The sequence below is a fragment of the Paroedura picta genome, chromosome 3 (genome assembly GCF_049243985.1).
Source record: "Paroedura picta isolate Pp20150507F chromosome 3, Ppicta_v3.0, whole genome shotgun sequence".
Lineage (NCBI taxonomy): Eukaryota > Metazoa > Chordata > Lepidosauria > Squamata > Gekkonidae > Paroedura > Paroedura picta.
Genome location: NC_135371.1, coordinates 15,495,900 through 15,520,680, shown reverse-complemented (window position 1 = coordinate 15,520,680; position 24,781 = coordinate 15,495,900). Strand labels below are relative to the sequence as shown.

General features: G+C 50.6%; 2 protein-coding genes across 3 annotated transcripts in view; one reads left to right on the top strand and one right to left on the bottom strand.

The window, feature by feature from the left end:
* CAMK1 (calcium/calmodulin dependent protein kinase I) overlaps nucleotides 1–6,892 on the top strand; it is a 44,431-nt gene extending 37,539 nt beyond the window's left edge. For both annotated transcript variants that reach the window (XM_077324853.1, XM_077324854.1), the window contains exons 8-12: nucleotides 213–325; nucleotides 416–494; nucleotides 1,420–1,507; nucleotides 3,669–3,765; nucleotides 5,461–6,892. In XM_077324853.1, the coding sequence (XP_077180968.1) occupies nucleotides 213–325; nucleotides 416–494; nucleotides 1,420–1,507; nucleotides 3,669–3,765; nucleotides 5,461–5,525 (442 nt within the window). In that variant the 3' untranslated portion in view covers nucleotides 5,526–6,892. The remainder of the gene's footprint in view (nucleotides 1–212; nucleotides 326–415; nucleotides 495–1,419; nucleotides 1,508–3,668; nucleotides 3,766–5,460) is intronic.
* Nucleotides 6,893–7,046: 154 nt separating this feature from the next.
* Nucleotides 7,047–23,349, bottom strand: OGG1 (8-oxoguanine DNA glycosylase). Its single transcript, XM_077324855.1, has 7 exons — nucleotides 23,106–23,349; nucleotides 17,817–18,181; nucleotides 16,034–16,213; nucleotides 14,057–14,238; nucleotides 11,917–12,064; nucleotides 11,044–11,093; nucleotides 7,047–9,778 (listed from the first exon to the last, which is right to left on the bottom strand). The coding sequence occupies exons 1-7, from the start codon at nucleotides 23,213–23,215 to the stop codon at nucleotides 9,677–9,679; spliced, it is 1,137 nt and encodes a 378-aa protein (XP_077180970.1). The 5' UTR covers nucleotides 23,216–23,349; the 3' UTR covers nucleotides 7,047–9,676.
* Nucleotides 23,350–24,781: the final 1,432 nt, after the last annotated feature.

Sequence of the window (24,781 nt, the reverse complement as noted above, 5' to 3'; positions counted from 1 at the left end):
CCACGCCTCTCTTTCTATAAGCACTGCCCCTCAGACCCCCGAACCAGAAAGTAACCTGACCTGTTTTTCTTTCTCTCCTTCCCCTCATGCATTTTACCTCAGTTCTCCATTCTGTTCGGCCTCTTCCCAGGCTTACACGTTTATTCCCCCCCACCCCCCCTACCTCAGTGCCTTCTAGTCACGTGTGCCCTGTCCCCAATCTCTCCCTTCAGACTATGCGGTTACCCCCCTTTCTACGACGAGAACGACACCAAGCTCTTTGAGCAGATCCTGAAGGCCGAGTATGAATTTGACTCTCCCTACTGGGACGACATATCCGAATCAGGTGAGGGGAAATCTGCCCGGGCCTGGGCGACTCGGGTGTTATCCCTGGCCCACTTTCTCCCACCGTTTTTCTTTTTTTTTTTACTTCCAGCTAAAGATTTCATCCAGCATTTGATGGAAAGGGACCCCAAGAAGCGCTTCACCTGTGAGCAGGCACTACAACATCCATGGTGAGGGAAGATCCATTAGTGATGCACTAATACGAGAGGAAAAGAGCCTCTTGTGGCGCAGAGTGGGAAGGCAGCAGACATGCAGTCTGAAAGCTCTGCCCATGAGGCTGGGAGTTCGATCCCAGCAGCCGGCTCAAGGTTGACTCAGCCTTCCATCCTTCTGAGGTCGGTAAAATGAGTACCCAGCTTGCTGGGGGGTAAAGGGTAATGACTGGGGAAGGCACTGGCAAACCACCTCGTATTGAGTCTGCCATGAAAACGCTAGAGGGCGTCACCCCAAGGGTTAGACATGATCCGGTGCTTGCACAGGGGATACCTTTACCTTTAATACGAGAGGAAGGGCTGGGGGTTAGGAGTTCAAATCCCCACCGTCACAAAGCTCACTGGATGAACGTGGGCCCAGTCAGTCTTTCTCAGTCTTGCTTTACATGGTTGTTGTGAGTATAAAATGGGGGAGAGGAAGAATTACGACTGGCACCCTAAGATCCTTAGAGGAGGGACAGACAGAGTAGTTCAGCAGTGGATTGGGTTGCCTAAGGAGGTGGTGAGCTCCCCCTCATTGGTGGTCTTTAAGCAGTGGCTAGACAGATACTTATCAAAGATGCTCTAGGACAGCTGATCCTGCGTGGAGCAGGGGGTTGGACTAGATGGCCTGTATGCCCCCTTCCAACACCATGATCCTAGGCGTCTAAATCTGATACCTAGACAACAGAGACTCATTTGTCTCTTTGGTTTATCTCTAGTTACTTGCCTGCACTCGAAAGCTCACGCCTTGAATAAATCTTTGTTGGTCTTAAAGGTTCTACTGGACTCTGATTTTATTGTGCTTTATTGCCAATCAGCCCTGGGGGCAGGTACTATGGAGAGCTCCCATGATAAGCAGCCCTCTTAATAAGAGCCAACCTGCTTTCCGTCTCCTCCGCAGGATTGCTGGAGACACAGCGTTGGACAAGAACATCCACCAGTCCGTTAGCGAGCAGATCAAAAAGAATTTCGCCAAGAGCAAGTGGAAGGTGAGGATTTCCCCCTCTTGTTTTCACCCCACAGGGCCTAAGTCCAGTTGTGCTTTAATTAAGACTATAATGTGAAAGACGAACCTGCCGTGACTGTGCTAGACTTGTACACCTGAGTGTACTCTTTTACTCTGGTCTCTGCTAATCACATTCCCGTGGGCCATAAAAAGAGGCTTGCCTACGTTTCTTAAAAGAGCGGCATGTTTCCAGCAGCCTAAAGCATTTTCCGTCCTAACCAGGATAGCCAATAAGCAGTCAGACCTGGTTAATATTCGGATTGCAGACCCCCTCCCCCCCAAGGAATACCAGGTTTGCTATGCTGGGGCAGGCAATGTCCAATTACCTCTGAAAGTCTCTTGCTTTTGAAAACCCAACCCAAGCCAGGTACAACTCGATGGCCAAAAAAAGGCATGTTCCACTGGAGGAATAGCTCATAATGGAAGGAGGCTTTGAATTTTGCTTCACACACTGATTGGATACAGGGAGCTGCAGTCTGGTAAAGACATTAAGAATTCTCTGGGCCTTCGCAAACTACAGTCCCCAGGTTTCTTGGGGTAAGGGAGCCATTTATTGAACTTAGTTTTAAGTCAGTGGCGTAGAAGGGTGTGCTCTCAACCTGTGAACAGATGTACTTGGCATTTGTACCTGCTGGGGAAGCAGGAGACCTGAGCTCACCTGTTTTGGGAAACACAACCTTAACAGCACCCAAAAGCAGCCAGTTTCTTCTTGTTTCTAGCATGCCGTTTGGCTAGTGCTCATGACAATGCCCTCCCTCTTTCCTGTCCTTTTGACAGTGTCCCAGATCAAGGCAAAAACAGATTGGCATTTTTACGTCGGGTGCCAAACAAATAATGAACCGGGGTAAATATGCCAGGCGCCTCGAAGCCAACTGTCTGTCCAAGGCATGATGGGAGAGGGGATGAAATCTGTGTTGCTTGCAAAGCCAGGAATATGTGGTGGTAGGCAGAGGAACAGAGACGGTGGGGGAACCATCCAAAGAGCAGAAAAACCCGCAGCTCTTCCCACAGGGGAGGTATGCGTGTACATACTGCGAATGACGCAGCCGAGAGATCAGCGCACTGGAGGAGTCGGTATGGTGTAGTAGCCGGCTGGCCAGATGGGGAGACCTGCCTGAAAATCCCTAGTCAGCCTTGGAAGCTTTATTTCTGTTTCTGTTGGCTGCAGAGGACTCGCAGTGATGGGTTTAAACTACAAGTACAACAATATAGGCTAGATATCAGGAAAAAATTTTTCACATTCAGAGTAGTTCAGCAGTGGAATAGGCTGCCTAAGGAGGTGGTGAGCTCCCCCTCACTGGCAGTCTTCAAGCAAAGGTTGGATGCACACTTTTCTTGGATGCTTTAGGATGCTTTGGGCTGATCCTGCGTTGAGCAGGGGGTTGGACTAGATGGCCTGAATGGCCCCTTCCAAATCTATGATTCTATGATGGTGATGATGATGATGATTATTATTATTAACAACAACAATAACAATAATTTCCCGCCACTTCCAAGAGTGACTCGTGGCAAGCTAAAAATTGTCCCCACTAAACCTTGGGCCAGTCACACATCCTCAGCCTCCTCTCTCTTTGTTGTGGGGAGGATAATAGGGAAGGTGGGAGGACTGTGTTAAGGAACAGCCAGATTCTTTCTTTGCATTTATATCCCACTTGTCTCCCCAGTAGGGGAATCCAAGCAGCATACGTTGTTCCTCTCTCCTCCACTTTATCCTCACAAATACCCTGTGAAGTATGTTAGGGTGACTGGCTCAAGGTTATTTAGAAAGCCGAGCGGGCTCCCTAAGTGCTCTGACCTCTATACCACACTGACGGAAATGTAATAGAGATCACTAGCTACAGCATTCGCTGGCAGGGGCTTCTGGGAATTGTGGTCCATGGACATCTGGAGGGCCGCAGTTTGACTGCCCCTGAGCTACAGGAAGCATATGTTGTCTTGCCAGTGCTGAGGAAGTAAGCTTTATAAAATGAGGGTCTGCAGTCAGTATTTCCCTTAATTCCTTCCCCGTTTCCAAAGGTGCATTGGTAGAAACTGGAGCGTCCAGTTGCATAACACCATTTGGGGGTCTTCTCACCATTTGTCTCCCATTCGCCATCGGCCTTTGCTACTTTCACATTTCTCTGCCTTTTAACAATTCTTTGCAGCAAGCCTTCAACGCGACCGCGGTGGTAAGACACATGAGGAGGCTACAGCTGGGAACCAGCCAAGATGGACCTGGCCAAGCCATGCAGGAGAGCAACGGTAAGAGTCTGGGGCAAGCCCCCCCCCCCCCCCCTTGGGTGGCCTTGGGTATTCCCATCCCTGCCCTGAAGGAGTGCAGAGCTCAGGGCCTCTCCTCAAAATTCTTCCTGGGGAATCATAAAGTCAAATGTTCAGTGATTATTTGGATCCCCGAGTTGGTTGACCTTTCGCCTCTACGTTTTGCTATTGGACTCTTGGCGTGCCAAGAAGGTTTGAACGCGGAGGCAAGAACTGACGTTGAGCATTCGAATTCCGGGTGTCTCGTTTTTGAAATCTGCATCGCAGGAACTGCCAGCTGTGTGACAAGTTTCTGTTTCAAATTTACCTCGGCCCCACCCCGCCTTCCTAAGTTAATACGTGTCTGGATCCCCTCTCCTTTTTCAGGGGACATGTATGGGCAGAAAAATTGTAAAGGGGCATGGAGTAAAGTGGGTAATAAGGCCAGAGGGAAGGGACATAAGCTGTGAAAAGTTAGATTGCTGTGGTATATAAATAGGGATTCACGTACAACAATGGACCCCAAACCAGCCAATTCGGATAATACAGGGACAGAGGCTGTTGTCTTGAATTCATGGAACTGACCACCTCTGCTCGTAGACAGAATTAAAAGCTATTCATTGTGACGCCCTTCCCCATTGCTTTATAGCTTCTGCACCCATAAGGACCTTCCCAAGTGAGGCCCTGAATATAAGCACAGCCAACGGACCAACCATCCATGCAGTCCTTTACCCCATTTCTGGCAGTAAACAGTCAGGCACCACAGAGGAGCACACAGTAAAGGTGTGCAGACAACAGCCCTTACTGACTGTTCCCCAGAATCTGACAGTCCAAAGTTCCACTCACTGTCCTGGCTAGTGGCCCTGCCCTCCAGAACTCTGTGCCAGCCCCTTTCTAAACAAGAGGATGAGCTGAGCGTCTCTCTTGTGGTGCTCCATTTATGAAAGCGCTTCCCAGATTCAATTGTTCCATGCCTATTTTAAAAGAAATAATTCTTGGTTGTCTGCATTTTTGGTGGCTTTTGATTGATTTTGCTGTTTTCTTTTTTAAAAATTCATATGAGGCCTTGACCTGGATAGCCCCATCTCGTCAGATCTCAGAAGCTAAGCAGGCTCACCCCTGGCTAATATTTGGAGGGGAGACCAGGATCTCTACGCAGAGGCAGGCAATGACACCCCCTCTCTCTCGCTTTGGAAACTCTGTGGGGCTGCCATAAGTCAGCCACAATGTGTTAGCTAAATAAATAAACAATTTACATCCCTGAATACTAAGAAGAAGAGTTGGTTCTTATATGCCGCTTTTCTCTCCCCAAAGGAGTCTCAAAGCGGCTTACAATTGCCTTCCCTTTCCTCTCCCCACAACAGACACCCTGTGAGGGAGGTGAGGCTGAGAGAGCTCTGATATTACTGAAGAAGAAGAAGAGTTGTTTCTTATATGCCGCTGAAAAAGAAAAAGCCGTGGATCAAGAGGAAAGCTCCTGCTTTGCCTGCAGAGCATTTCTGGTGGAATCCCCAGAATCCTCCCATTACAAGAATCGCACAGAAAGTGATATATAAGTCTTGAGACCCTGAAGAGCTGCTGCCGGTCAGAGTAGACAACCCCGACCTTGATAGACCTGTGGTCTGATTCAGCCTAAGGCCGCTTTGTGTTACATGCTTCCTCGTGACGGGTCCTGACAGCCCCTTGCCTTTTCTTCAGGTTCCGGTTCCAGTGGCAGCGAGGAGTCCTTGGGGAGCGGCTCCCACCGTCAGCCTGAACCCTGAGCCTTGATGGGGAGACGGAGGAACCAACAGCAGTGCCAGCACCTGCCCCCAGCGGGGCGGGCCCAACTCCAAGCCCATCTCCACCCAGCTGCCACAAGCAGAGCCAGGGAAGGGTCTGGGACTGCCTTGACACCCACCCCCCCTCCCAGCCAAGAGGGGCTGCACCCCGTGGCAGGGGAGTGGAAAGCTTCCCCTGTGGCCGTGTCACCCTCCCAAATCTGGAGATGGGGGCTGAGTTGCTGCTCCCACTCACTCCCCCCAACTCAATTCGGCCCACAGCTGGCCCCAGCCAACAGGGCCTGCCTGAGCCCGGGGCTCCGCCCCAGCCCCAAGCGAAACCCTTCTCCTTGCACTCCTTCATGCGGTTGCCAAAGAAAGAAAGAAACTTTCCCAAAGTCCCTTCAGGCCCCTTCACAACACGGGTCCCAGTGGGGATGCAGGTTCACGGATCTGGAAGACACCTCCAAAAGCAGCAAATTTACCCCACCTCTCCATCGACGCCTGCAATCCAGACAGAAAGCAGAGGGCAGAGCACAGCATGGGAAATTTGGCGGGGTCAGTCCTTCCAGGGAGCATGTCTCATGCATAGCAGGGGGAGAGGAAGACGCTGTTTGGTGTGGCAGCAAGGGCTCGATCTGGGGAAGGTGTGTACATTTCCGCCACCTAATAAAAATGGAGGTAGACAGAAGGGGCATTGCTTTGGTAGAGCCCAGCTGTACCTCTGCTTGATGGTCATTGGCTGCCTGTGAAAACAGATGATTTTTAAGACTGGCAGTGCGCTAGCACTATCTGCACCCTCCAATCCTGCAGATTTTCAGTGTGGTTTGGGTGGAACCTGACTACGGTAGGCACCTATTGGCTAGTGCCCATACCGTCACCCCAACACCTCCCACACCATCACAGTTTTGCTGCTGTTTTTAAAATGCATTGTGGATTTTCTTAGGGAGGGGGGAGTCAGTGCACATCTTCCAATATCTTAAAAAAAAAAAAAAAAAACCTGGACACCTCCATTCAAGTACTAGAGGAGAGAAAAGTGAGGGCTGACAGTTCTTTGGCGTGGGAAGCCATCCACCGATCCAGTGATGAGTATGTTTGTCGTGCCAGTCCACAAAGCTGGATTTACACAGTGGGCGAGGATCCCACTGTGACTGCTCGGAAAACGCAATGTCTGTCTTCACCCACTCTGGCCCTGGCACCGCCCATCTGGCAGAACCCGGATCCTTCCTGTCGCCCAGCCCCTCCCTCTTCTGCTCCCCATTGTGCTCTCTCTCGTCCTCTAACCCTCTCGGTGCAAGCAGAACTTTCTAACTTGAAGTTTCTTATTTCGTTGCTTGTTCTTGTATTAAAAGGAAGTGTGCTTGGTTTTACCCACTTCATCTCTGTGTGTGAGAGGGAAGGGGGAAAGGAGGAAGCCGCCAAACGCTGGCAGGGGCTCATGGGAATTATAGTCCATGGACATCTGGAGGACCACTGGTTGACTACCCCTGCTCTAAAGGACAAAGGAGGCTGCACAAGAGAGGCTTAGAGAAGCAAACACTTTATTGTCACCGTGTGTAACACCTACGAGTAGACAAAGCACGTTATAAATAACACAGAACAGTCCAGAAAGGCGGGGAATGAGGCGTGCTCTGGACCTGCAGCAGAAAGAGGCGGGACAGAAGGGGCAGAGTGGGTGGTCAGACAAGAGGGGAGGGAACGAGACTGTTTCCAAAAGATGCCCTGTCTTAGAAATCGCTTGTCAATGGAGAGTTGGCATGGAATGTGATGGGCACATTTTCTCCCTGTGTCTGTTTTACATTGGAGAGCATGTAGAATGTGCCCCCCCCCGCATTCCCTTCAGTCTGGTACAGCCCATTCTACCATCTTGCTTGACTAACATAGGCAAGAGACGGAGGTGAGGCTGAGGGTCACAGAAAGAGGCGGTACCACTTCAGAATGTGTGGGGAAGGAGGGTCACATACTTAATGCTCCTCTCTGTAGAAACGTCCTCCATATTAACAACCCACTAGGGAGAATAGGCTGTGCTAATCTTTCATGAAACCAATCTAAAACAGAAGTGGCCAAACGGCAGCTCTCCAAGTGCCCAGGGACTACAATGACCACTAGCCCCTGCCAGCGGCGCTCATGGTCATTGTAGTCCATGAACATCTGGGGCCACTGTTTGGCCACCCCTGATCTAGAAGCACTTTGAAAAACGCAGTCTCCCTCCGACACTCTGAAGTGGCACGGTCCACTTGACCACCTCACTGTATGGAATGGGTAGGCCAGCCTTCTACCCATGTGGATGGCGGTCGACTGAGGGTAAAAATAAAATCTCTGGCATGGGCCTGTCAAAGTTGTGTGTTTTTGAAGTCCACTGATTCAAGTATTTCCTTAAATCTTTACACCAGTAAGCCAAAAGTGTCGTTAACTTCAACCAGGCTATGCCCACCGTTCTGCTTCATAATTCATCATTTAAAGCTTCATCATTAAAAACAGAATGCATCAATGAGAACGATAAGAGGGGAAAGACACGGCAGATTTGCGAGGGGGGGGGAGATGCACACACTACTACAATGTGGGCCAGATACAAACAGCGTTTCACCATATTAAGAAAAGGTAAAAGCTTGAAGGTGTCCTGAGACAATGAATCTCAGGTGCAATGTAGAGGCGCTGATAAAATGAAGAGCCCCGATCTCAATAGGATGAGGAGTCTCTTACCCCGGCCTCTACAGAAAGTAAGAAAAGATCTAAAGTCCAAAGACACGCCATACTAACATACATATAAACCTATGAGGCAGTTATCTGTTCTTTCAGAAGAGTATATCTTGCCTTGTATTTTCTGCTCATATTTGGCAGCTAGCTGCTTTTCAATGTCTTAGACAAATAATCCTTCTTTTATCCGGAGTGTCACAGCCTGAATCTGGGGTGTCCCATACAGCACAGACTCTACAGTTGAGATCCCAGGACATGAAAGGGAAGGCGTATTTTGCAAGACGAGGAAGAGTGTTTCTGGACATGGGACAAGTGGCTGACATAGCATGAGATCAGCAAGGGCCTCCTTTGGAACAAGGCCATACAGGCATGAGGCTTTAGCACAATAAGAGCCATGATGGCCAGGAAGCAACCTGAAGAGCTACACTGTCCAACCCATGAGGACTGCAGGGGATCTGTTCTCAAAGTGCTGGCTGCCTGTGAAGCACACCGGCCCACCCCGTCCAGCTAAAGCTAGTCATGAACAAGTCTCCCCGAAGGCAACAGGTCAATCACGGAAAACGGTTCCAGCATTTTCCAAAAAACCTTCAGCGTAATTGACTCACACCAGATTGGGGCCAGCATCAGACGTACCTAGAAAGCAGAAACATGGCCAACAGTCCTATTATCCTCTCCCCCACCCCCAATTCCCCAAACAACACCCCAGTGGCAGGACGATCTCCCTTCCCCCTCTCAATTTGTCTGGCACCGTGATAAAAGTGGGCGCCATCTAGGACTCGACAAACAAGTGTAAACATGTATACATTTACCTACTGAAAGAGTGAGGGATGTACTATTAAAATGGGGAGTCACCTGAAAACAAACACTGCCCGAATTACAAGGGAAATGGGGCACACTTCTTCAGCCGTACCTTGACCAAAACTTCACAAAGTTCGGGTTAAAGGAAATCCTTCGAGGGTGTGCAGGCTGCCAACTGGCCACCCTTGACCCAACAACTGAATTTAGTATTCTGCAAGTCCCAGACCTTTGACACTAGGCACCCGGTCTACCTCAAACCACTTTGTATCGTAGGACTGCTTTTTTCTTTTTGGTAGGGAGGTAACTTATCACAGGCTCCATGGTTTTGACAAGGACTGACCCGACCTCCAAGTAACGGACCCCACACCAACACTGCAACACTGCACCCCGCCCCCCAAAAGCAAAATGAGACAACAGTAAAAGCAACCTATTTTGTTTCCTGCTACACATCAAGCTCATGCCACAAACGCCCCCTGGTGGAGGGGAAAAAAACACCCGGAGTTGGAAGGAGTAGGCAGCTCCATGGCAACGCTCTTCCGCAGCTCAGACCGGGCCCCGTTTTCGGCCCGGAGGTTTCCAGACGGCTCCGGCTCTGCAGAGGTTTCTGACTTGCCTGATTTGGACACGCACACTATCCTGGGGGTCCAAAAGGGAGGGTCTTATGTCAGGAGAGAAGGGCTGCTCTTGGCGAGTTTGGCACACCGAGATTTGGCGTCTGGATCGGGAGACTCGTACTTTTTGAGATCGGCACAGAAAAGGACCTGGGGAGGGGAGGAAATCAGAGAGAGCAACGTGTGAGCTCAAACACAGGACCGCTAGAAGGGGAGGGGAGCATTGCCAAAGAGTGTAAAGGGAAGGCCTCTCTCTAGGGCAGGGGTAGTCAAACTGCGGCCCTCCAGATGTCCATGGACTACAATTCCCATAATTCCCAGCATTTCCAGCATTTGCTGGCAGGGGCTCATGGGAATTACTGGCAGGGGCTCCTGGGAATTGTAGTCCATGGACATCTGGAGGGCCGCAGTTTGACTACCCCTGCTCTAGGGAGAAATACCACCTGCTCCAAAACTTCTAGCTAGGAACAGAATACATCAAAAGTATAAATCGGAAGGGATGCCAGTCCTCAGATGGGACCTGGGGATCCCCTGGAATTATAGCTTATCTCCAGATTGAAGCGATCAGTTCCCCTGGAGAAAATGGCTGCTTTGGAGGGGGGACTCCGCAGCATCATACTCTCCTGAGGTCCCTTTCCTCCTCAAGTGCCTTCCCCAAATCTGCAGGATATGGGAACCCTACTCCCATCTCCTGCTGCTGACCAGGGGAGACCTATGGCGATTGCCAAATATCCTGGAGAAAGAATCATCCACTTCTAAGGTGAGAACCAAACGGAAGTCAAATGCAGACAGACAGCACGTCCATTCAAAACCTTTTGAAGACATGGCAGGAAATCCCCACTAGGGGCCAACATTCACTCTGCGGGAACATGGCCTAAAACAGTGGTCCCCAACCTTTTTATCACCGGGGACCACCCAACGCTTGACAACTTTACTGAGGCCCACTGCCCTAACGCTCTCTGACTCTGGTCGCTATGGTAATGTTTAAACATCCCTTCAGAATAAGATACAGACACGCCACAACAATGAACATAAGGAACATTTTGTTTTCATGGGAATTTTAACTCATGACAATGACAAATCAATGGGAACCCTGAGCTTGTTTCTCTGCAGTGAGATAGTCCCATCTGGGAGGGATGGGAGACAATGACACCCGAAGTAAAGGGCCGGGGGGGGGGATGAAGTAAAGGGCTGGGGGGGGGGGAGAAGGCGTCCTTCGCGGCCCACCTCCAATTAGTTGACGGACCACATGTGGTCCGCAGCCCACATGTTGGGGATCGCTAGTCTAAAATAAATGGAACTTCTTGAATCCAGGTCTTCCGTATGCAAAGCAGCTTCTGTCTACCACGGAGCCACAACGACCCCAGCCAAAGCTACACATACATGCAGCAGCGTGATTCGTGTTTGTTACTTACCGCCTGCGCCCAGCCAGCATAGGGTCCCCACAAGCTCCGGAAGAAGTTCCCTGAAGGCAGAACAGAGAGCCGTTAAGAGAACAGGCACTGTGAATTCGACGTGGATAAGCTTGGCTAGAGGGTGGCCTATGATTCAGCATCTTGGGATAGTCTAGGCCAAATTGTAGCTCTCGAGAAGTCCACGGACTACAATTACCACAAGCCCTTGCCTGCTAGTCCATGTGTCAGAATCCACAGATTACTGTCATGATTTGATATGCTTAGCCTTTGTTTAACCATTTTATGTCTGTCTGCATTTTAGCCCTGACCTGTCTGCTACCAATTTATGAGTGTAACAACTATTGTTTTCATAGAAGTAGTAACACTGGATGCTCCAAGGCCAGTTGTTGGACGCTTTCCTGGATGGCACCTTGGTCTATTTTGTCTGTAACTGTGTGAATTTGGTTTGGGCGGGAGAGTTGGAGGGATTAAGAACTGTGTTTTGAACTGGCACATCAGATCCGGTTTTGTTTGCATCCTGGATAGATCTGCTGAATTAAAACTCTTTCTTATTAAAGAAGCTGTTTGGTTTCAAGTCTGTCATCCTGACACCATGAGCTACATTTGGAGAGCTACATTTTGGCCACCCCTGATCTAGGCCATGCTTCATAGCAAAGCAATTCCATTTCAAGCTCCCAATGTGAATAGGTGGCCTAGCCCAGCTAGGGCAGGAATGGAGTGGGAGCGTGGCCATGCCTCTCAGTTGGTTCACATCAGCCAGAAAGTTGCTTAGCTGCAAGCCGGTCCCTGCTTCCCTCTGAAGAATTCTGGCTCCCGTTCACAGGGAACGCTTCTTGCCCCCAGGACCCTTGGCACCTGAGGCCCAGCCCTCACCGATCTCTCGGTGCACACGCTCTGTCACACTGCGGGCCCCCATGCCTAGCTCTTGGCCGTAGTACCGCTTGGCCACCTGCCAGATGTGGGTATCCACGGGGACCGCGGCCGCCTTGTCCAGGGACATCAGACAGACGCAGTCAGCCACCTGCAAAGGAGGCAAAGAACAACGGAACGGATTAGCCCTTTGTCATTCTCTGATGCCTTGATGGTTGATGCGTTAATGGATCACGAGTATTATACTGTCATCTAAAGCAGGGGTAGTCAACCTGTGGTCCTCCAGATGTCCATGGACTACAATTCCCATGAGCCTCTGCCAGCGTTTGCTGGCAGGGGCTCATGGGAATAGTAGTCCATGGACATCTGGAGGACTACAGGTTGATTACCCCTGATCTAAAGTAGACACCCTTTTAAATCATTTTTAAAAGACCATTTATAATTTATGTATTTGTTTTATTTATTACATTTCTATACTGCCCTCTCCTAAAGCTCCGGGCGGTTCACATGAATCGTAACAAGAACAGTCCATCAAATGTGCCCGAAAATGGTCAATACTATAATGACATCTGAACTTGTCTAGTTCTACCGCTGTCAGGCAGATTTCCAGGGCGCTCGGGACAATCTTACATTTCTTTGCGGCTTACAGATGCAAATAATGACACAACCTATAGAGTTGCCAGGTTCTGTGCAGCAGTGATGAAAATGCTCAGTAAAATGGTCTGTGCCAAGATAACTGGAGAGCTCTTTTGCATACATTCTTACAGCATGTTTTATTTTGCATTACTGTATTTTAGGATGCTTTAAATTCTGGTTTTAATAGAGGTAACACATCGTCTTACGCTGGTCTATGACTGTAATGAAGAGTCTGTCTATCTGTAAAATATAAATTAAGTAAATTAAGTACAAAGGAGAAGCCACTGCGTACAGGCAGTGGCTGATTTTGCCCATTTGCCAGCTGGCTGCCTCAGAAGCCTCTGCTGACGGGAGCAAAGTTGTTGTGGCAGAGCACAGGGAAAGATGCAGACCCACGAATAAGGGGGGGGGCAAGGCCATGCAGGGCTTTGTATGTGGTAGCCAAGACCTTAACCCAGCCTTTTCCAACCTTTTGACCATGGAGAAGCCCCTGAAATAAGTTTCCAGGCTTCGAGGAGTGTGGCCAAGCCCCCCTGCCACACACTCTGGAAGTGACATCCCCACCCGCATTAGCAGGCAGGCTCAAGGAGCACCGAGAAAGAAGAGATAGGAGGCAGTTTAAGGCAGGAGCAGGGATGCAGGTCCCACTCCCTCCCCCCTGGTGCAGAAACCACAAGAGAACTCACTCACGTTTCGGAGGGGGAGGAGAGCGGTAGAAGCAGTTGGTTCCCCAGCAGAAAGGGAAAGGCTGTGGACCCCTTGCAGAATTCCCAATGACCCCCCCAGGGGCCCACAGACTCCTGGTTGGGAATCCCTGCCTTAAACTGAATCTGGTCACAGGCAGGCAGCCAATGCAGCCCCTACAGAATGGGAGCAATCGGCATGCTCCGACTAGCTCCCGTTAACAGCCAAGATGCAGCATTCAGGCCTAGTTGGAATTTTCCTAGTTGGGAATTCCTAGTTGGAATTTCCAAGTCAATTTTGAGGAGAGACCAACGTCCAGTGCCCTACAGTAGGCCAACGTGGCATGGATCCAGCTGGGATGAAGGTATCTTAACCTGTTTCTCCAGTAATAAAGCCGTGTCCACTCTGCCTCCAAGGCTTTTAACAGAGTTAGCAAGGGTCAGCTGGGCTCCCTCAAACATGGGAAGGACAATGTCCGTCAAGACCTCCTTTTTCCCAGCCAGCAGTTCCCCTGTCTTTTCAGGGTTTAGTTTCAATTGGTTCACTTCTAGCCAATGAACCACCACGTTCAAATAGTTCTTTAGGACTTCCACCAGCTAAGGCTGTAAAGAGCCGAGTGGTGTAAACACAGCTGCATCTGGAGATACCAGCAACTGAATATCAGGCGCTCTACAGAGGAAGGGGTCTCTCCCAAATAAACGTAGGTTCCTAGAGCTTACGTTTATCTCACGCTGGGGTGGGAATACTATTTCCCCTTCCGTTTCCCATTGAGCTGTGAGGTCACGGAACGGAACGTCTTGCCACACGCAGCAAGGTAACTCACCTTGGCTCCCACGCCGGGCAGGGTGCACAAGGCGTGCCGAGCTTGCTCGTAAGAGACCGTGCGCAGGTGCTGCAGGCCTGTCGCGCCGCCGAGCGTCTTCAGGACGGCACGAGCGCTCTCGCTCACAAACCGCGCCCGGTACCCAAAACCGAGCTCACGTAGCCGGGCTTCTGCACCCGCCTCTGCAGCGGGACAGTCAAAGAAAGAGCACATCACTGTCAATAGGGTAATGGAATGGGGGGGGGGGAGTGACAGATGCAGAAAAGCGCATAACTTTTTTAAAATACAAAAAGATGGGCAAAAGGACACCAGTCAACTAACCTGCCACATACATTAGAGGCCTCCATTTGTTTGATCTGGCCTTCTGGTCCACAGCACTGACTAAGGTCCGAAGTGTCCTGAGTATATAATGTCATTTTATGGAAAGGAGCTAACTGCATATAGCAGTTCTTGCATTCATTGTATTTTATGTATGCTGGTTTAATTTGATACCTATTTATTGACCAAGGCGGTAATGCAGAAACACATCTGGTCAGTGGAGGCATTCGTATGCAGGTATTGGTTGATTGTATTGAGGTTATGCTAGAAATCTTGGGTTTTCAATTGAAATAATTATTAGCACTAAATTTAAAAATTGTGTTCTACCCCACAGGGTCTTAAGTTCATTTGCCTTATTTTGACCTTTTTGGGTCCTTGACTTTTGTTTGGGTCAGGATATTTTGTTTCGGACAAAAAAGAGAGCATCCAAAGATCCACAGGATTAAGGTAAAGGTAAAGGTATCCCCTGTGCAAGCACCGGGTCATGTCTGACCCTTGGGGTGACGCCCTCTAGCGTTTTCATGGCAGACTCAATACGGGGTGGTTTGCCAGTGCCTTCCCCAGTCATTACCGTTTACCCCCCAGCAAGCTGGGTACTCATTTTACCGACCTCGGAAGGATGGAAGGCTGAGTCAACCTTGAGCCGGCTGCTGGGATTGAACTCCCAGTCTCATGGGCAGAGCTTCAGACTGCATTTCTGCTGCCTTACCACTCTGCGCCACAAGAGGCTCATCCACAGGATTAGATGTGACTAAATAGCGATCTAGGTTTCCTGTCTCATTCCCAATACTGATTTCCCCATGCCTGCCAGCCCTCTGCATGTCACACCGAATCCAATCAAGCTGTTGGGGTCGTTCACCGGCCACTGTCATTTCCCATCTGAAATCACCCTGCTCTCCAAATATAGAACAAATGGGCTTGCCCTGGCCTCACTTCAGAAAGGAGGGGGACAAAATTGAGAGGGTGCAGAGGAGAGCGACGAGAATGATCCAAGGCCTGGGGACCAAGGAAAGGCTGAGGGACTTGGGAATGTCCAGCCTGACAAAGAGGAGGTTGAGAGGGGACATGATGGCTCTCTTTAAGTAGCTGAAAGGTTGTCACTTGGAGGAGGGCAGGGAGCAGTTACTGTTGGCAGCAGAGGAGAGGACCCACAGTAATGGCTTTAAACTACATGTAGGATGGTACCGGCTAGAGATCAGGAGAGAAAAATGTTCACACTCAGCAGTGGAATCATCTGCCTAAGGAGGTGGTGAGCCCCCCCTCACTGGTGGTCTTTATGCAGTAATTGAACAGCTCCTTATCATGGCTGCTTTAGGCTGATCCTGCGTTGAGCAGGGAGTTGGACTAGATGGCCCCTAACAACTCTATGATTCTATCATACATTCTAGCTGTACCTGAAGTGAAGAATGACTCAGGAAAGCTCATCCCCAGCCGCAAATTGTGTCAGTTTTCAAGGTGCATCTGGACTCTTGCTCTTTTCTACTGGCCGAGAGTTATCCAGTGAATTTTCACAGCAGAGGAGGGAATTCCAATCAGGCCCTAATCTGACACTTCAATCACGACACTACCCAAACTCCGTCCTCTGGCTTCATGAGGGCAGCAGCTGTGATCTCCCCACCAGCTTCTTTATCCATTCCCCAAGTGCAAAGACATCCTTACCTGCCATGGCCTGCAGGGAGGGGAAAGCATGGTACGTCTTGGTGTCCAGCTGGCAGAGACGGCGCCCAAAGGCCTGGCACAGGTGCTGGATCATGTTGGTGATGCGGGAGAGGTGGTTGTTGGAGGTGCAGATGAAAGAGAAGAGGCACTCCACTGGGTCTTGTCGCAGCACCCGCACCCCTAAGAGAGGACAGACAGCCATGCAATGCGTGAAGCCATAGTTAAGAGAAACCATGTAGAATTGACTGGGTAAAAGGCAAGGTTCTAGCCCTCAATGCTACTGTACAGAATGGATATGGGTAGTGCACGGAGACTCCTTGCACCTCCATGTCAGTGGCAGAAGAAAGTAGGCAAAGCAAGCAAACTGTGCAGGTGTACTTAAGGTGCACTTATCCATCTCTCAGAATGCAGGGTTTTTTTTTACACTGAATTCGAGTGACTGCTACAAATTGTGGTCTTTTTACCTGCACAGGGGTAACTGTAAGGGCACAGGAATCCTCTAAGCACAGATCATCTCTTGACAGGCCCCTTAGCACTTCTAGGGGTGGAAACTACTGTCAAGTCACAGCTGACAGATGGCGACCCTGAGTGCTTTTCAAGGCGAGAGACTTTCAGAGGCAGCTGGCCATTGCCTACCTCCACATCATGACCCTGGTGGTCTCCCATCCAAATACTAGCCACGGCCAACCCTCCTTAGCTTCTGAGATCCGCTGAGATCAGGCTAGCCTGGGCTATCCAGGTCAGGCCACTGAGACCTCTACGCAAGCCTCTTTCTGCTTCCTTAAAACAAACATCCCTTACTCCTCACCAGCTTCAGTGTGAAATCTTGCCCATTTGGTGTCTTGCTATAGGTCTTCTATACCCAGATAAAGAAAACAGCTGCCCCACCTCTGGAAGCATCTGGGTGCTCTCCCCTTTCAGGGATCCCTCCTGCATCTCATAAATTATACTTATGGGACCAGTAAGTAAGTAAGTAAGTAAGTAAGGCTTTTTGACTAAGTAAGGCTTTTTGACTAAGCCTCCCAAAGACTATTGGGGTAATCTGACCTGCTCAGGATTCCCAGCCCAACGCAGGTGAAGCTGGCCTTGACCAGGGCCAGGGCCTCTACCAGGAGAGATAAGGGCCCTGTGGGACCATAACCAGTTCTGCTGGGCCTGCAAGACAGAGCTGTGGTAGAGGCCCTGATGGACCATCAAAAAGCACTGGCCTCATGATTGCAATCTGAGGGAAGATCTGCCCTCTAAGGATTTGACCCTGCTTTAGGATGCTTAGGGCTGATCCTGCGTTGAGCAGGGGGTTGGACTAGATTGCCTGTATGGCCCCTTCCAACTCTATGATTCTATGATCCCCTTTCCCTAGCTAAACTAGTTGGGGGCTACTGAAATATAAACAGTTTTATTGAATATATCTGTTTTTTAAATATTTTTATTGATTGTTATCTTATGTTGTTACCTGAGAGTTCAGGAAGGGAAGGGAAGGGAAGGGAAGGGAAGGGAAGGGAAGGGAAGGGAAGGGAAGGGAGGAAGGAAGGAAGGAAGGAAGGAAGGAAGGAAGGAAGGAAGGAAGGTGTTTGAGGTAAGTAGGCTCTAAGCGCCATTGCCATGCACCTCAAGGAAGGAAGGAAGGAAGGAAGGAAGGAAGGAAGGAAGGAAGGAAGGAAGGAAGGAAGGAAGGAAGGAAGGAGGGAGGGAGGGAGGGAGGGAGGGAGGGAGGGAGGGAAGAAAGGAACTGATGTGACGCCTTCAGAGTCCCCCAAAAGCCACTGTTCCTGACACTTCCTACCTGGGAACTTGACTGCAATGTTCCGGAAATGGGCATCCGTGTAGGACCAACCCTGGTACAACGAAGAGAGGCTGACATGCAGCTGGAAGTAGTCCTGCAGGATCTGTGCCGGGTCCAAGCCCTCCATCCCCCGGGCCTGCTCCCCGCCTGAGCGTCCACTGGTGCCCACAGCCCGGCTGGTCTCGGGCAGCAGCTGCCGCCTGCCCTTCTTCACGGGTGGCTCAGAGAGGCTCTCTTCTTCCCTCCGGTCCTCCTCCTTCTCCTCTTCGTGCAGCGTGTACCAGAGCTGTTCCTCAGACTGCGTGAGGGTCCAAACCCGTCCCGCCAGCACGCCGGTCCAATAGCCGGGGTTGGTTTCTGACCACCTGAGAGGGAGACATGCATTTCAGAGCCATTGGCCTCCTTCCCAAGGGAAGTCCTCCCACCTGGCTAGACACAGCAGCAAGCGTGCAGGTGCCAGCCTGAAAGTACAAATTCAGGCGAGGTAATCAAAGGACTGATATATGATCAGAAATGTGAACGCCGCCATAATCAATTATAGAGAAATGAAGTCCCATGAAAAGCGAAGGCTGAAGTACACAAACACTATAATACATAGTACGCAATACTATAAATTTCAACATTGCATGCTGGTACACAAGAGCAATATCAGACAAACCACCATCTAATGCTGTGTTTCAAAGTGCTTTTAGATAGCGATATTAAATTTCCAGATGCAAAACACAGAGTTCTTCAAGATCCAAAAACCTCAAATGACCCCAACATTTCAACCTTGAATCATGCATGCTGCCTTATAGACTGGTTGCACAGATAAATTCTGGAGCCATTTGAGGGTGTTTTTTTTTTTTAAACTCTGAAGAGCTCTGTTAACTATTGGCTTGTCTGATATAGTACTTTATATTTACTTTTTATTTTTTACTTTATATCCCACCTTTCCAAACAGTCAACTTGAGGTGGCTCACAAAGCTTTAACAGCTTGTGCTGTTAAATATTTGAGCAACGGGTAGATGGGCGGGGACTGTCCAGGCTTCAATTCCGGACAGCAGGCCAATTGGAACGTGCTCGGCCCCACTGGCACCCGCCCCCAAAAGCCTGGCCAGGGGCAATCTGGAGCGATCCAGTTTGCCCCTGGTCACCGTTGGGAGAGGAGGTCAGTGGGGCTCCCGGCCAGGGCCTGCCAGACATGGCCTAGCCAGGCCTCAGAGGCTTCGCCAGGCCCCCCCCTGGGGGGGGCCTGACGGGGGGGGGAGTTCCCACCACCACTCCGCTCAGCACTGCATAGCCTCGCTGAACCTTGGCCTCAATCAAACACCTGATAGTAGAGTTCCGTCTTGCAGGCCCCGTGGAACCTTGACACCTCCATCAGGGCCCTCAGCTCTTCCGGGAGCTGAAAAGGCCCTGGCCCTGGTCAAGGACAGGCGTATCTCTTGGGGACTCGGGACAACCAGCAAATTCATACCCGCAGACTATTGTGTACCAATAGTCAATACTGAAATTTATGATACTGATTACCAAACAAGATACCACTATTTAGAAATAAATATATGTTTATCATATGAAAGCAAATACATAGTTTGTAGCCTTGTATTGGGAAGTTTATGCATCGTAGTTGCTTTTGTGCTAGGAGCGTGTCCAGAGGAGTTATACAGTGAGGGGTTTGGGAACCAAGACATATGAGGAAAGGTTGGGGGAGCTTGGTCTGTTTAGCCGGGAGAGATGACGACTGAGAGGGGATCTGATAACCACCTTCAAGTATTTAAAAGGCTGCCATATAGAGCAGTGGTCCCCAACCTTTTCGAGGCTGGGGACCAGCAGGGCATCGGGCCGCGCCCCCGCGGACCGCACCCCCGCGGACCGCGCCCCCGCAGATCGGGCCGCACCCAAGCCGCGCCCGCGAGCCGCGCCCGCGGGCCGCGCCCGCGGATCAGGCCGAGCGGGCGTGGCCCGCACGGGCGCGGCCCGGCCCTGATTCCCTCTCCCCGCCTCCCGCAGTAAGTAGCTTCCCGGGCTGCAAGTTTGCGGCCTGGGAAGTTTTTTACTGCGGGGGGGGCGGGGAGAGGGAACCGCGGCCCGGCGCCATGGCCTTTGCGTCCCGGCATCGGGCCGCAGCCCGCAGGTTGGGGACCACTGATATAGAGGATAGAGCAGAGTTGTTCTCTCTTGCCCCAGAGGGATAGACCAGAACGAATGGGATGAAATTAATTCAAAAGAAACTCCGTCTAAACATCCAGAAGAAGTTTCTGACAGTTACAGCTGTTTCTCAGTGGAACAGGCTTCCTCGGGAGGTGGTGGGTTCTCCATCTTTGGAAATTTTTAAACAGAGGCTGGAGAGCCATCTGACGGAGAGGCTGATTCTGTGAAGGTTCAAGGGGGTGGCAGGTGACAGTGGATGAGTGATAGGGTTGCGAGTGTCCTGCACAGTGCAGGGGGTTGGACTAGATAACCCAGGAGGTCCCTTCCAACTATATTGTTCTATGATTCTATGACTCATTCATTACGAAATGTTGCTTTGTCTGGCCAGACCATGCGTGCTATGAAACGCAGTGCCAGGGCCCAGAGATCTAAACTTTATCAAGAACACTGGCAACCCCCCCCCCTAACAATATTATTTCTGATTCACCCTACAAGCTTGCTTAAAACATTCACACTCTTACAGTATTGCCTTACAGGATCTCCCTAACGCCCTCCCTCCTACTTCCACCACCAGTTACTCATTAGCCTTGGGGTAGTATGCAGGGACTTAACGCACAGCCTCTGTCATCTGGCAATAAATCAGTTGCTTGCAGGTTGAATAAGAGTCCGGGATGGGCGGTTTCCAGCCCACGGGATGCATGTTTGATGCCTCTGCTCTAAAGGCACATAATGCAGCGACGTTGCTAAGTGAAACAGATCTGGACCTGCTCAGAGCCTGGCTGGGATACCCAACTGGGAATCAGTTCAATGTGCGCTTGAGATGCCTACAACTCAATAAAAAGCCAGCAAGAAATCATTGACGGCAGCCTCCCAAATCGACCTGGTCACTTTTGCCTGTTTCCGAGGAACCGACAGTTCTCCGCATAGCCACAAAACCTGCATAACTTCACAGCACAAACTTGAATGCTACACTGGAGAGGAAGATTTGCCTTTCCCCTTCTTCTATTATATTGAATTGTTGTTGGGTGTTTTTGCACCACCAGCTGCTTTGGGTCCTCAGTGAAGAGAAAAACACGATATAAATCAATAATTAAATGCACTGTGTTCAAGCACTTCACATGCACGGCATCTTGGTGCGCGCACAAAAACTGTGATGGCTCCCCCCACTCACTAAAACGGCTCTGATGCATTTGCCTTTCTGACTTTACATTTTCCACTTAGTGCAATGGGAAAGGGGGAGAATCATCCTTGCATACACTGTGTGTGTGTGTGTGTCTTGAATCATCTGACCCTTTCCCAAGGGTGAAAAAGCATTCAGACAGCTGTTACCATTCAATTTCTTCAAACAGCCTAGAATGTTACCCAGGTAATCAAAATACTTTTTAAAGGCATTCACAAGTACATATTTCAGTAAGGTGACCAGATTTTAACATTGGTAAAGTGGGACACCATTGACCGGGGGGGGGGGGGTGTTCTTGATTAAAATCTGGTCTATATGGAGCAACAAAAAGTTTCAGAACGCATAGGACGCAAAAATAGTATTGTAATATATATTTTTTAATTTCAACATAAGTACAATTTGCCAGGTACCCCCAGATGTCCCTCCAAAAATGGGACAATCTGGTCACCTTAGATTTCAGTGCACTTTTAATGGCTCTCAATAAGCCCCTTTTTTGATGCAAATCTCATAGGAGCATCATGAAACCAAAAATGGTTTTTCCCCCAGAGAGATGACCTATTTCATTCTTTATCACTCAGTTATACGCTGCCCTTCCTTCTACGTGCTCAAGGCACCAGATATAGCTCTCCATTTCGTCACTACACGAACCTGGAGAGGCGAGTGACAAGATTGGCTCCAAGTCGGCTAGGGCCTAGTCTGCACACAATAGATAATGCACTTTCAATGCACTTTAGAAGTAGATTTTCCTGTTCTGCACAGGAAAATCCAGCTGCCAAAGCACATTGAAAGTGCATTATCCTATGTGTGCAGACTAGGCCTAGGAAGAAAGCTTCATTTGGGTGGCCAGGTTCAAATTGGGAAACTCCTGGAGATTTGGGGATGGGGCCTGGGAAAGGAGAGTGCTCCAAAGCATCCATTTTCTCCTGGGATAATCTGTAATTCCAGAGGATCCACAGGTCCCACCTGGAAATTGGCATCCCTAGCAAAGGTCAATTTGAACCCGAGTCTTCCCAGTCGTGGGTCAAACTCTAATCACAATGGCTCTTGCTGAGACCCTGACAATGGATCATAAATAAGGGCCACTAGGCCATAATGCAGAGTGCCGCCCATATAAGCTGACATGGCAGCAGTGGCTCATGAAGATCTGCAGTTTTGGACTCTTGATTGACATGAGCTCTCCAGGGTCTTATGGAGAAGCCCTTCCCATAGCTAACTACAATATAATAAGAAGTAAATAAAGAAGGTATTTTAAACTCTGGATACCCGAGGTCTGAACCTGAGAACTGCATGCAAAGCAGAGGCTCTCCCACAGTCCCCCCCCCCCGCCCTGCCTTTAGCAAGGATTGTAAGCGCGGGGTTGGGAAGCCCCTGGAGGTGTTGGGGATGCAGCCTGAGGCAGGTGTGGGTTTTGTAGCACAGTGACACAGACCCCACCCTCCAAAGCAGCCGTTTTCTCCCGAGGAACTGATCTCTGTAGTAATCCTGGGAGATCTCCAGGCCCCACTGGGAGTTTGGTAACCCTAATTGCAACTAAGGTTGCCAACTGGACCGGGGGGGGGGGGAGAAACGTCTTGTCCATTGAATCGAGGTTTAAGGGGTGGAAATAGGCGCTTGAAACAGAATCGCTTTCAGATCACACCAACAGCACAGGGGCAGCTAGAGGGAGCAGTTTGCAAGCCGGCAACCCTCGCTGCACGCTAATTTCCTCCAACCCCTCTGGGATCGCGAGCCTTCAGCCGAGCGAGCCTTTCTTGAAAGGCTAGCTTTTCCCTATCCTTGCAGCCGCACTTTCAGAGAAGCTGCTCCTGTTGAACGGCTGCCTGCGCCCAGGAGGAGGCAAGGCGGGGGCAGGCCGGGCGTCGCCGGGGGGCCAGGGCGGCGGGAGGGGGGCGACTAGGCGCATCCAGGGGCACAGCGGCGCCTTTCGGAGACGCTTGCAGCGCCGCCGCCTGGGAGCCGCTAGGGGGCGCACTAACCGGAAGGTTTGCCCGCCGCTGAGCACCAGGTCGAGGCGGAGTTCGGCGCGCGGGCAAGGCAGGGAGCGCCAGGGGGTGGCGCGAGGCAGCGGCGCCGGGCGGGCGTTCATGTCGCTCCTTCGGCTGCCCTCGCGGCCCGCGCGGCGGTGCTCCGTGCGCTGCTGCAGCCCCTCGCCGCTCCGACCACCATAGACGCCCCCTCCCGAGCCTGGAGGAGGGGTCACGCAGAGGAAGACGGCCGCCTGGCGCAGGCCGCTCTAGGCTGCCCCGTCCGTTCTCTGTGGCGCAAGCGGGCGGAAGTAGCGGACTGGGCGTCGGGAGCGCTTCCCCTCTCTAAGATGGAGGCGGGTGGCGGGGGCTCGAGGAAGGGCGACAAAATGGAGAAGGGGAGCCGAGCGTCCCACCAGCAGAGCGGGGCGGCAGACTGGTGGGCTTGCAGCGTGTTGAGACTGGGGTGTGTGTGTGTGTGGCTTCCGCCTTGGAAAGTTCCTTCTCTGCAAATATATATGTATGTATGTATCTGAGCCTCTTGTGGCGCAGGGTGGTAAGGCAGCCGGCATGCTGTCTGAAGCTCTGCCCATGAGGCTGGGAGTTCGATCCCAGCAGCTGGCTCAAGGCTGACTCAGCCTTCCATCCTTCCGAGGTCGGTAAAATGAGTACCCAGCTTGCTTGCTGGGGGGTAAACGGTAATGACTGGGGAAGGCACTGGCAAACCACCCCGTATTGAGTCTGCCAAGAAAACGCTAGAGGGCATCACCCCAGGGGTCAGACCTGACTCGGTCCTTGCACAGGGGATGGACGGACGGACGGACGGACGGACCTATCTATCTATCTATCTATGCCGCCTCTTGTCCATTTCTCAATTGTTTTTGCAGATAGGCATCTGCACTGACTGACAGCAGCTCTTTGGCAAGTTTGGCTGCAACCTTTCACATCCTCTGCTACCCTATCCTGTTAATTGACACATTCTGCAGGCGTGCTCTTATCGCTGAGCATTGCTGCCAAATAAATGCCACACTCCTATGATCGGCTGTTAAAATAATCACTGTGAGGACTAAGGGCCTTGTCCTACTGGTTCCTCTTGCTAAAGGTGAACGTATGAACATTTTATCTTTAAAAACTTCTACCGCTGTATGCAAGTTAGCCTTCCAGGTACATTGTGCTTCTAACGGGATAGTACTTGAATATTTTCCTGAGCCTAGAAAAGATCCTTCAAATTGTTGCTGTTAAAAAAAAAAAAGGGAACAATGTCTTTGGTGACAATTCCAGGCCTAGTGGTTAGAGCATCATGAGGAGCATCCAGGAGACCTGGGTGCACATCCCCCTTGGGCATGAAGTTTTCTGGGTGACTTTGGGCCCATCACACTCTCACCCTCATCTATGTCACAATAACGTAAAGTAACAGGGAGAAAACCGCAGCACTAAGCTTCTTGGGAAAAGGGTACGGAAAAAACAATGAAACACTTCCCTTTAGGCATGTGTGGCTTTGGGGTAATTCTAGGAAGCATATGCCTGTATATACATGGGGGAAGAAATTGAAAATCCAGTGTCCTCCTCATCCTCCTCCCCAGATGCTGCCTCGGGGGCTGCCCTGCCACTCTGCCGCTGGCTCACCTTTGGTGCTCTCCAGTGGCTGCCATGGCTTGGGTTCCTCCTTGGTGTGGCACTGCACAGCT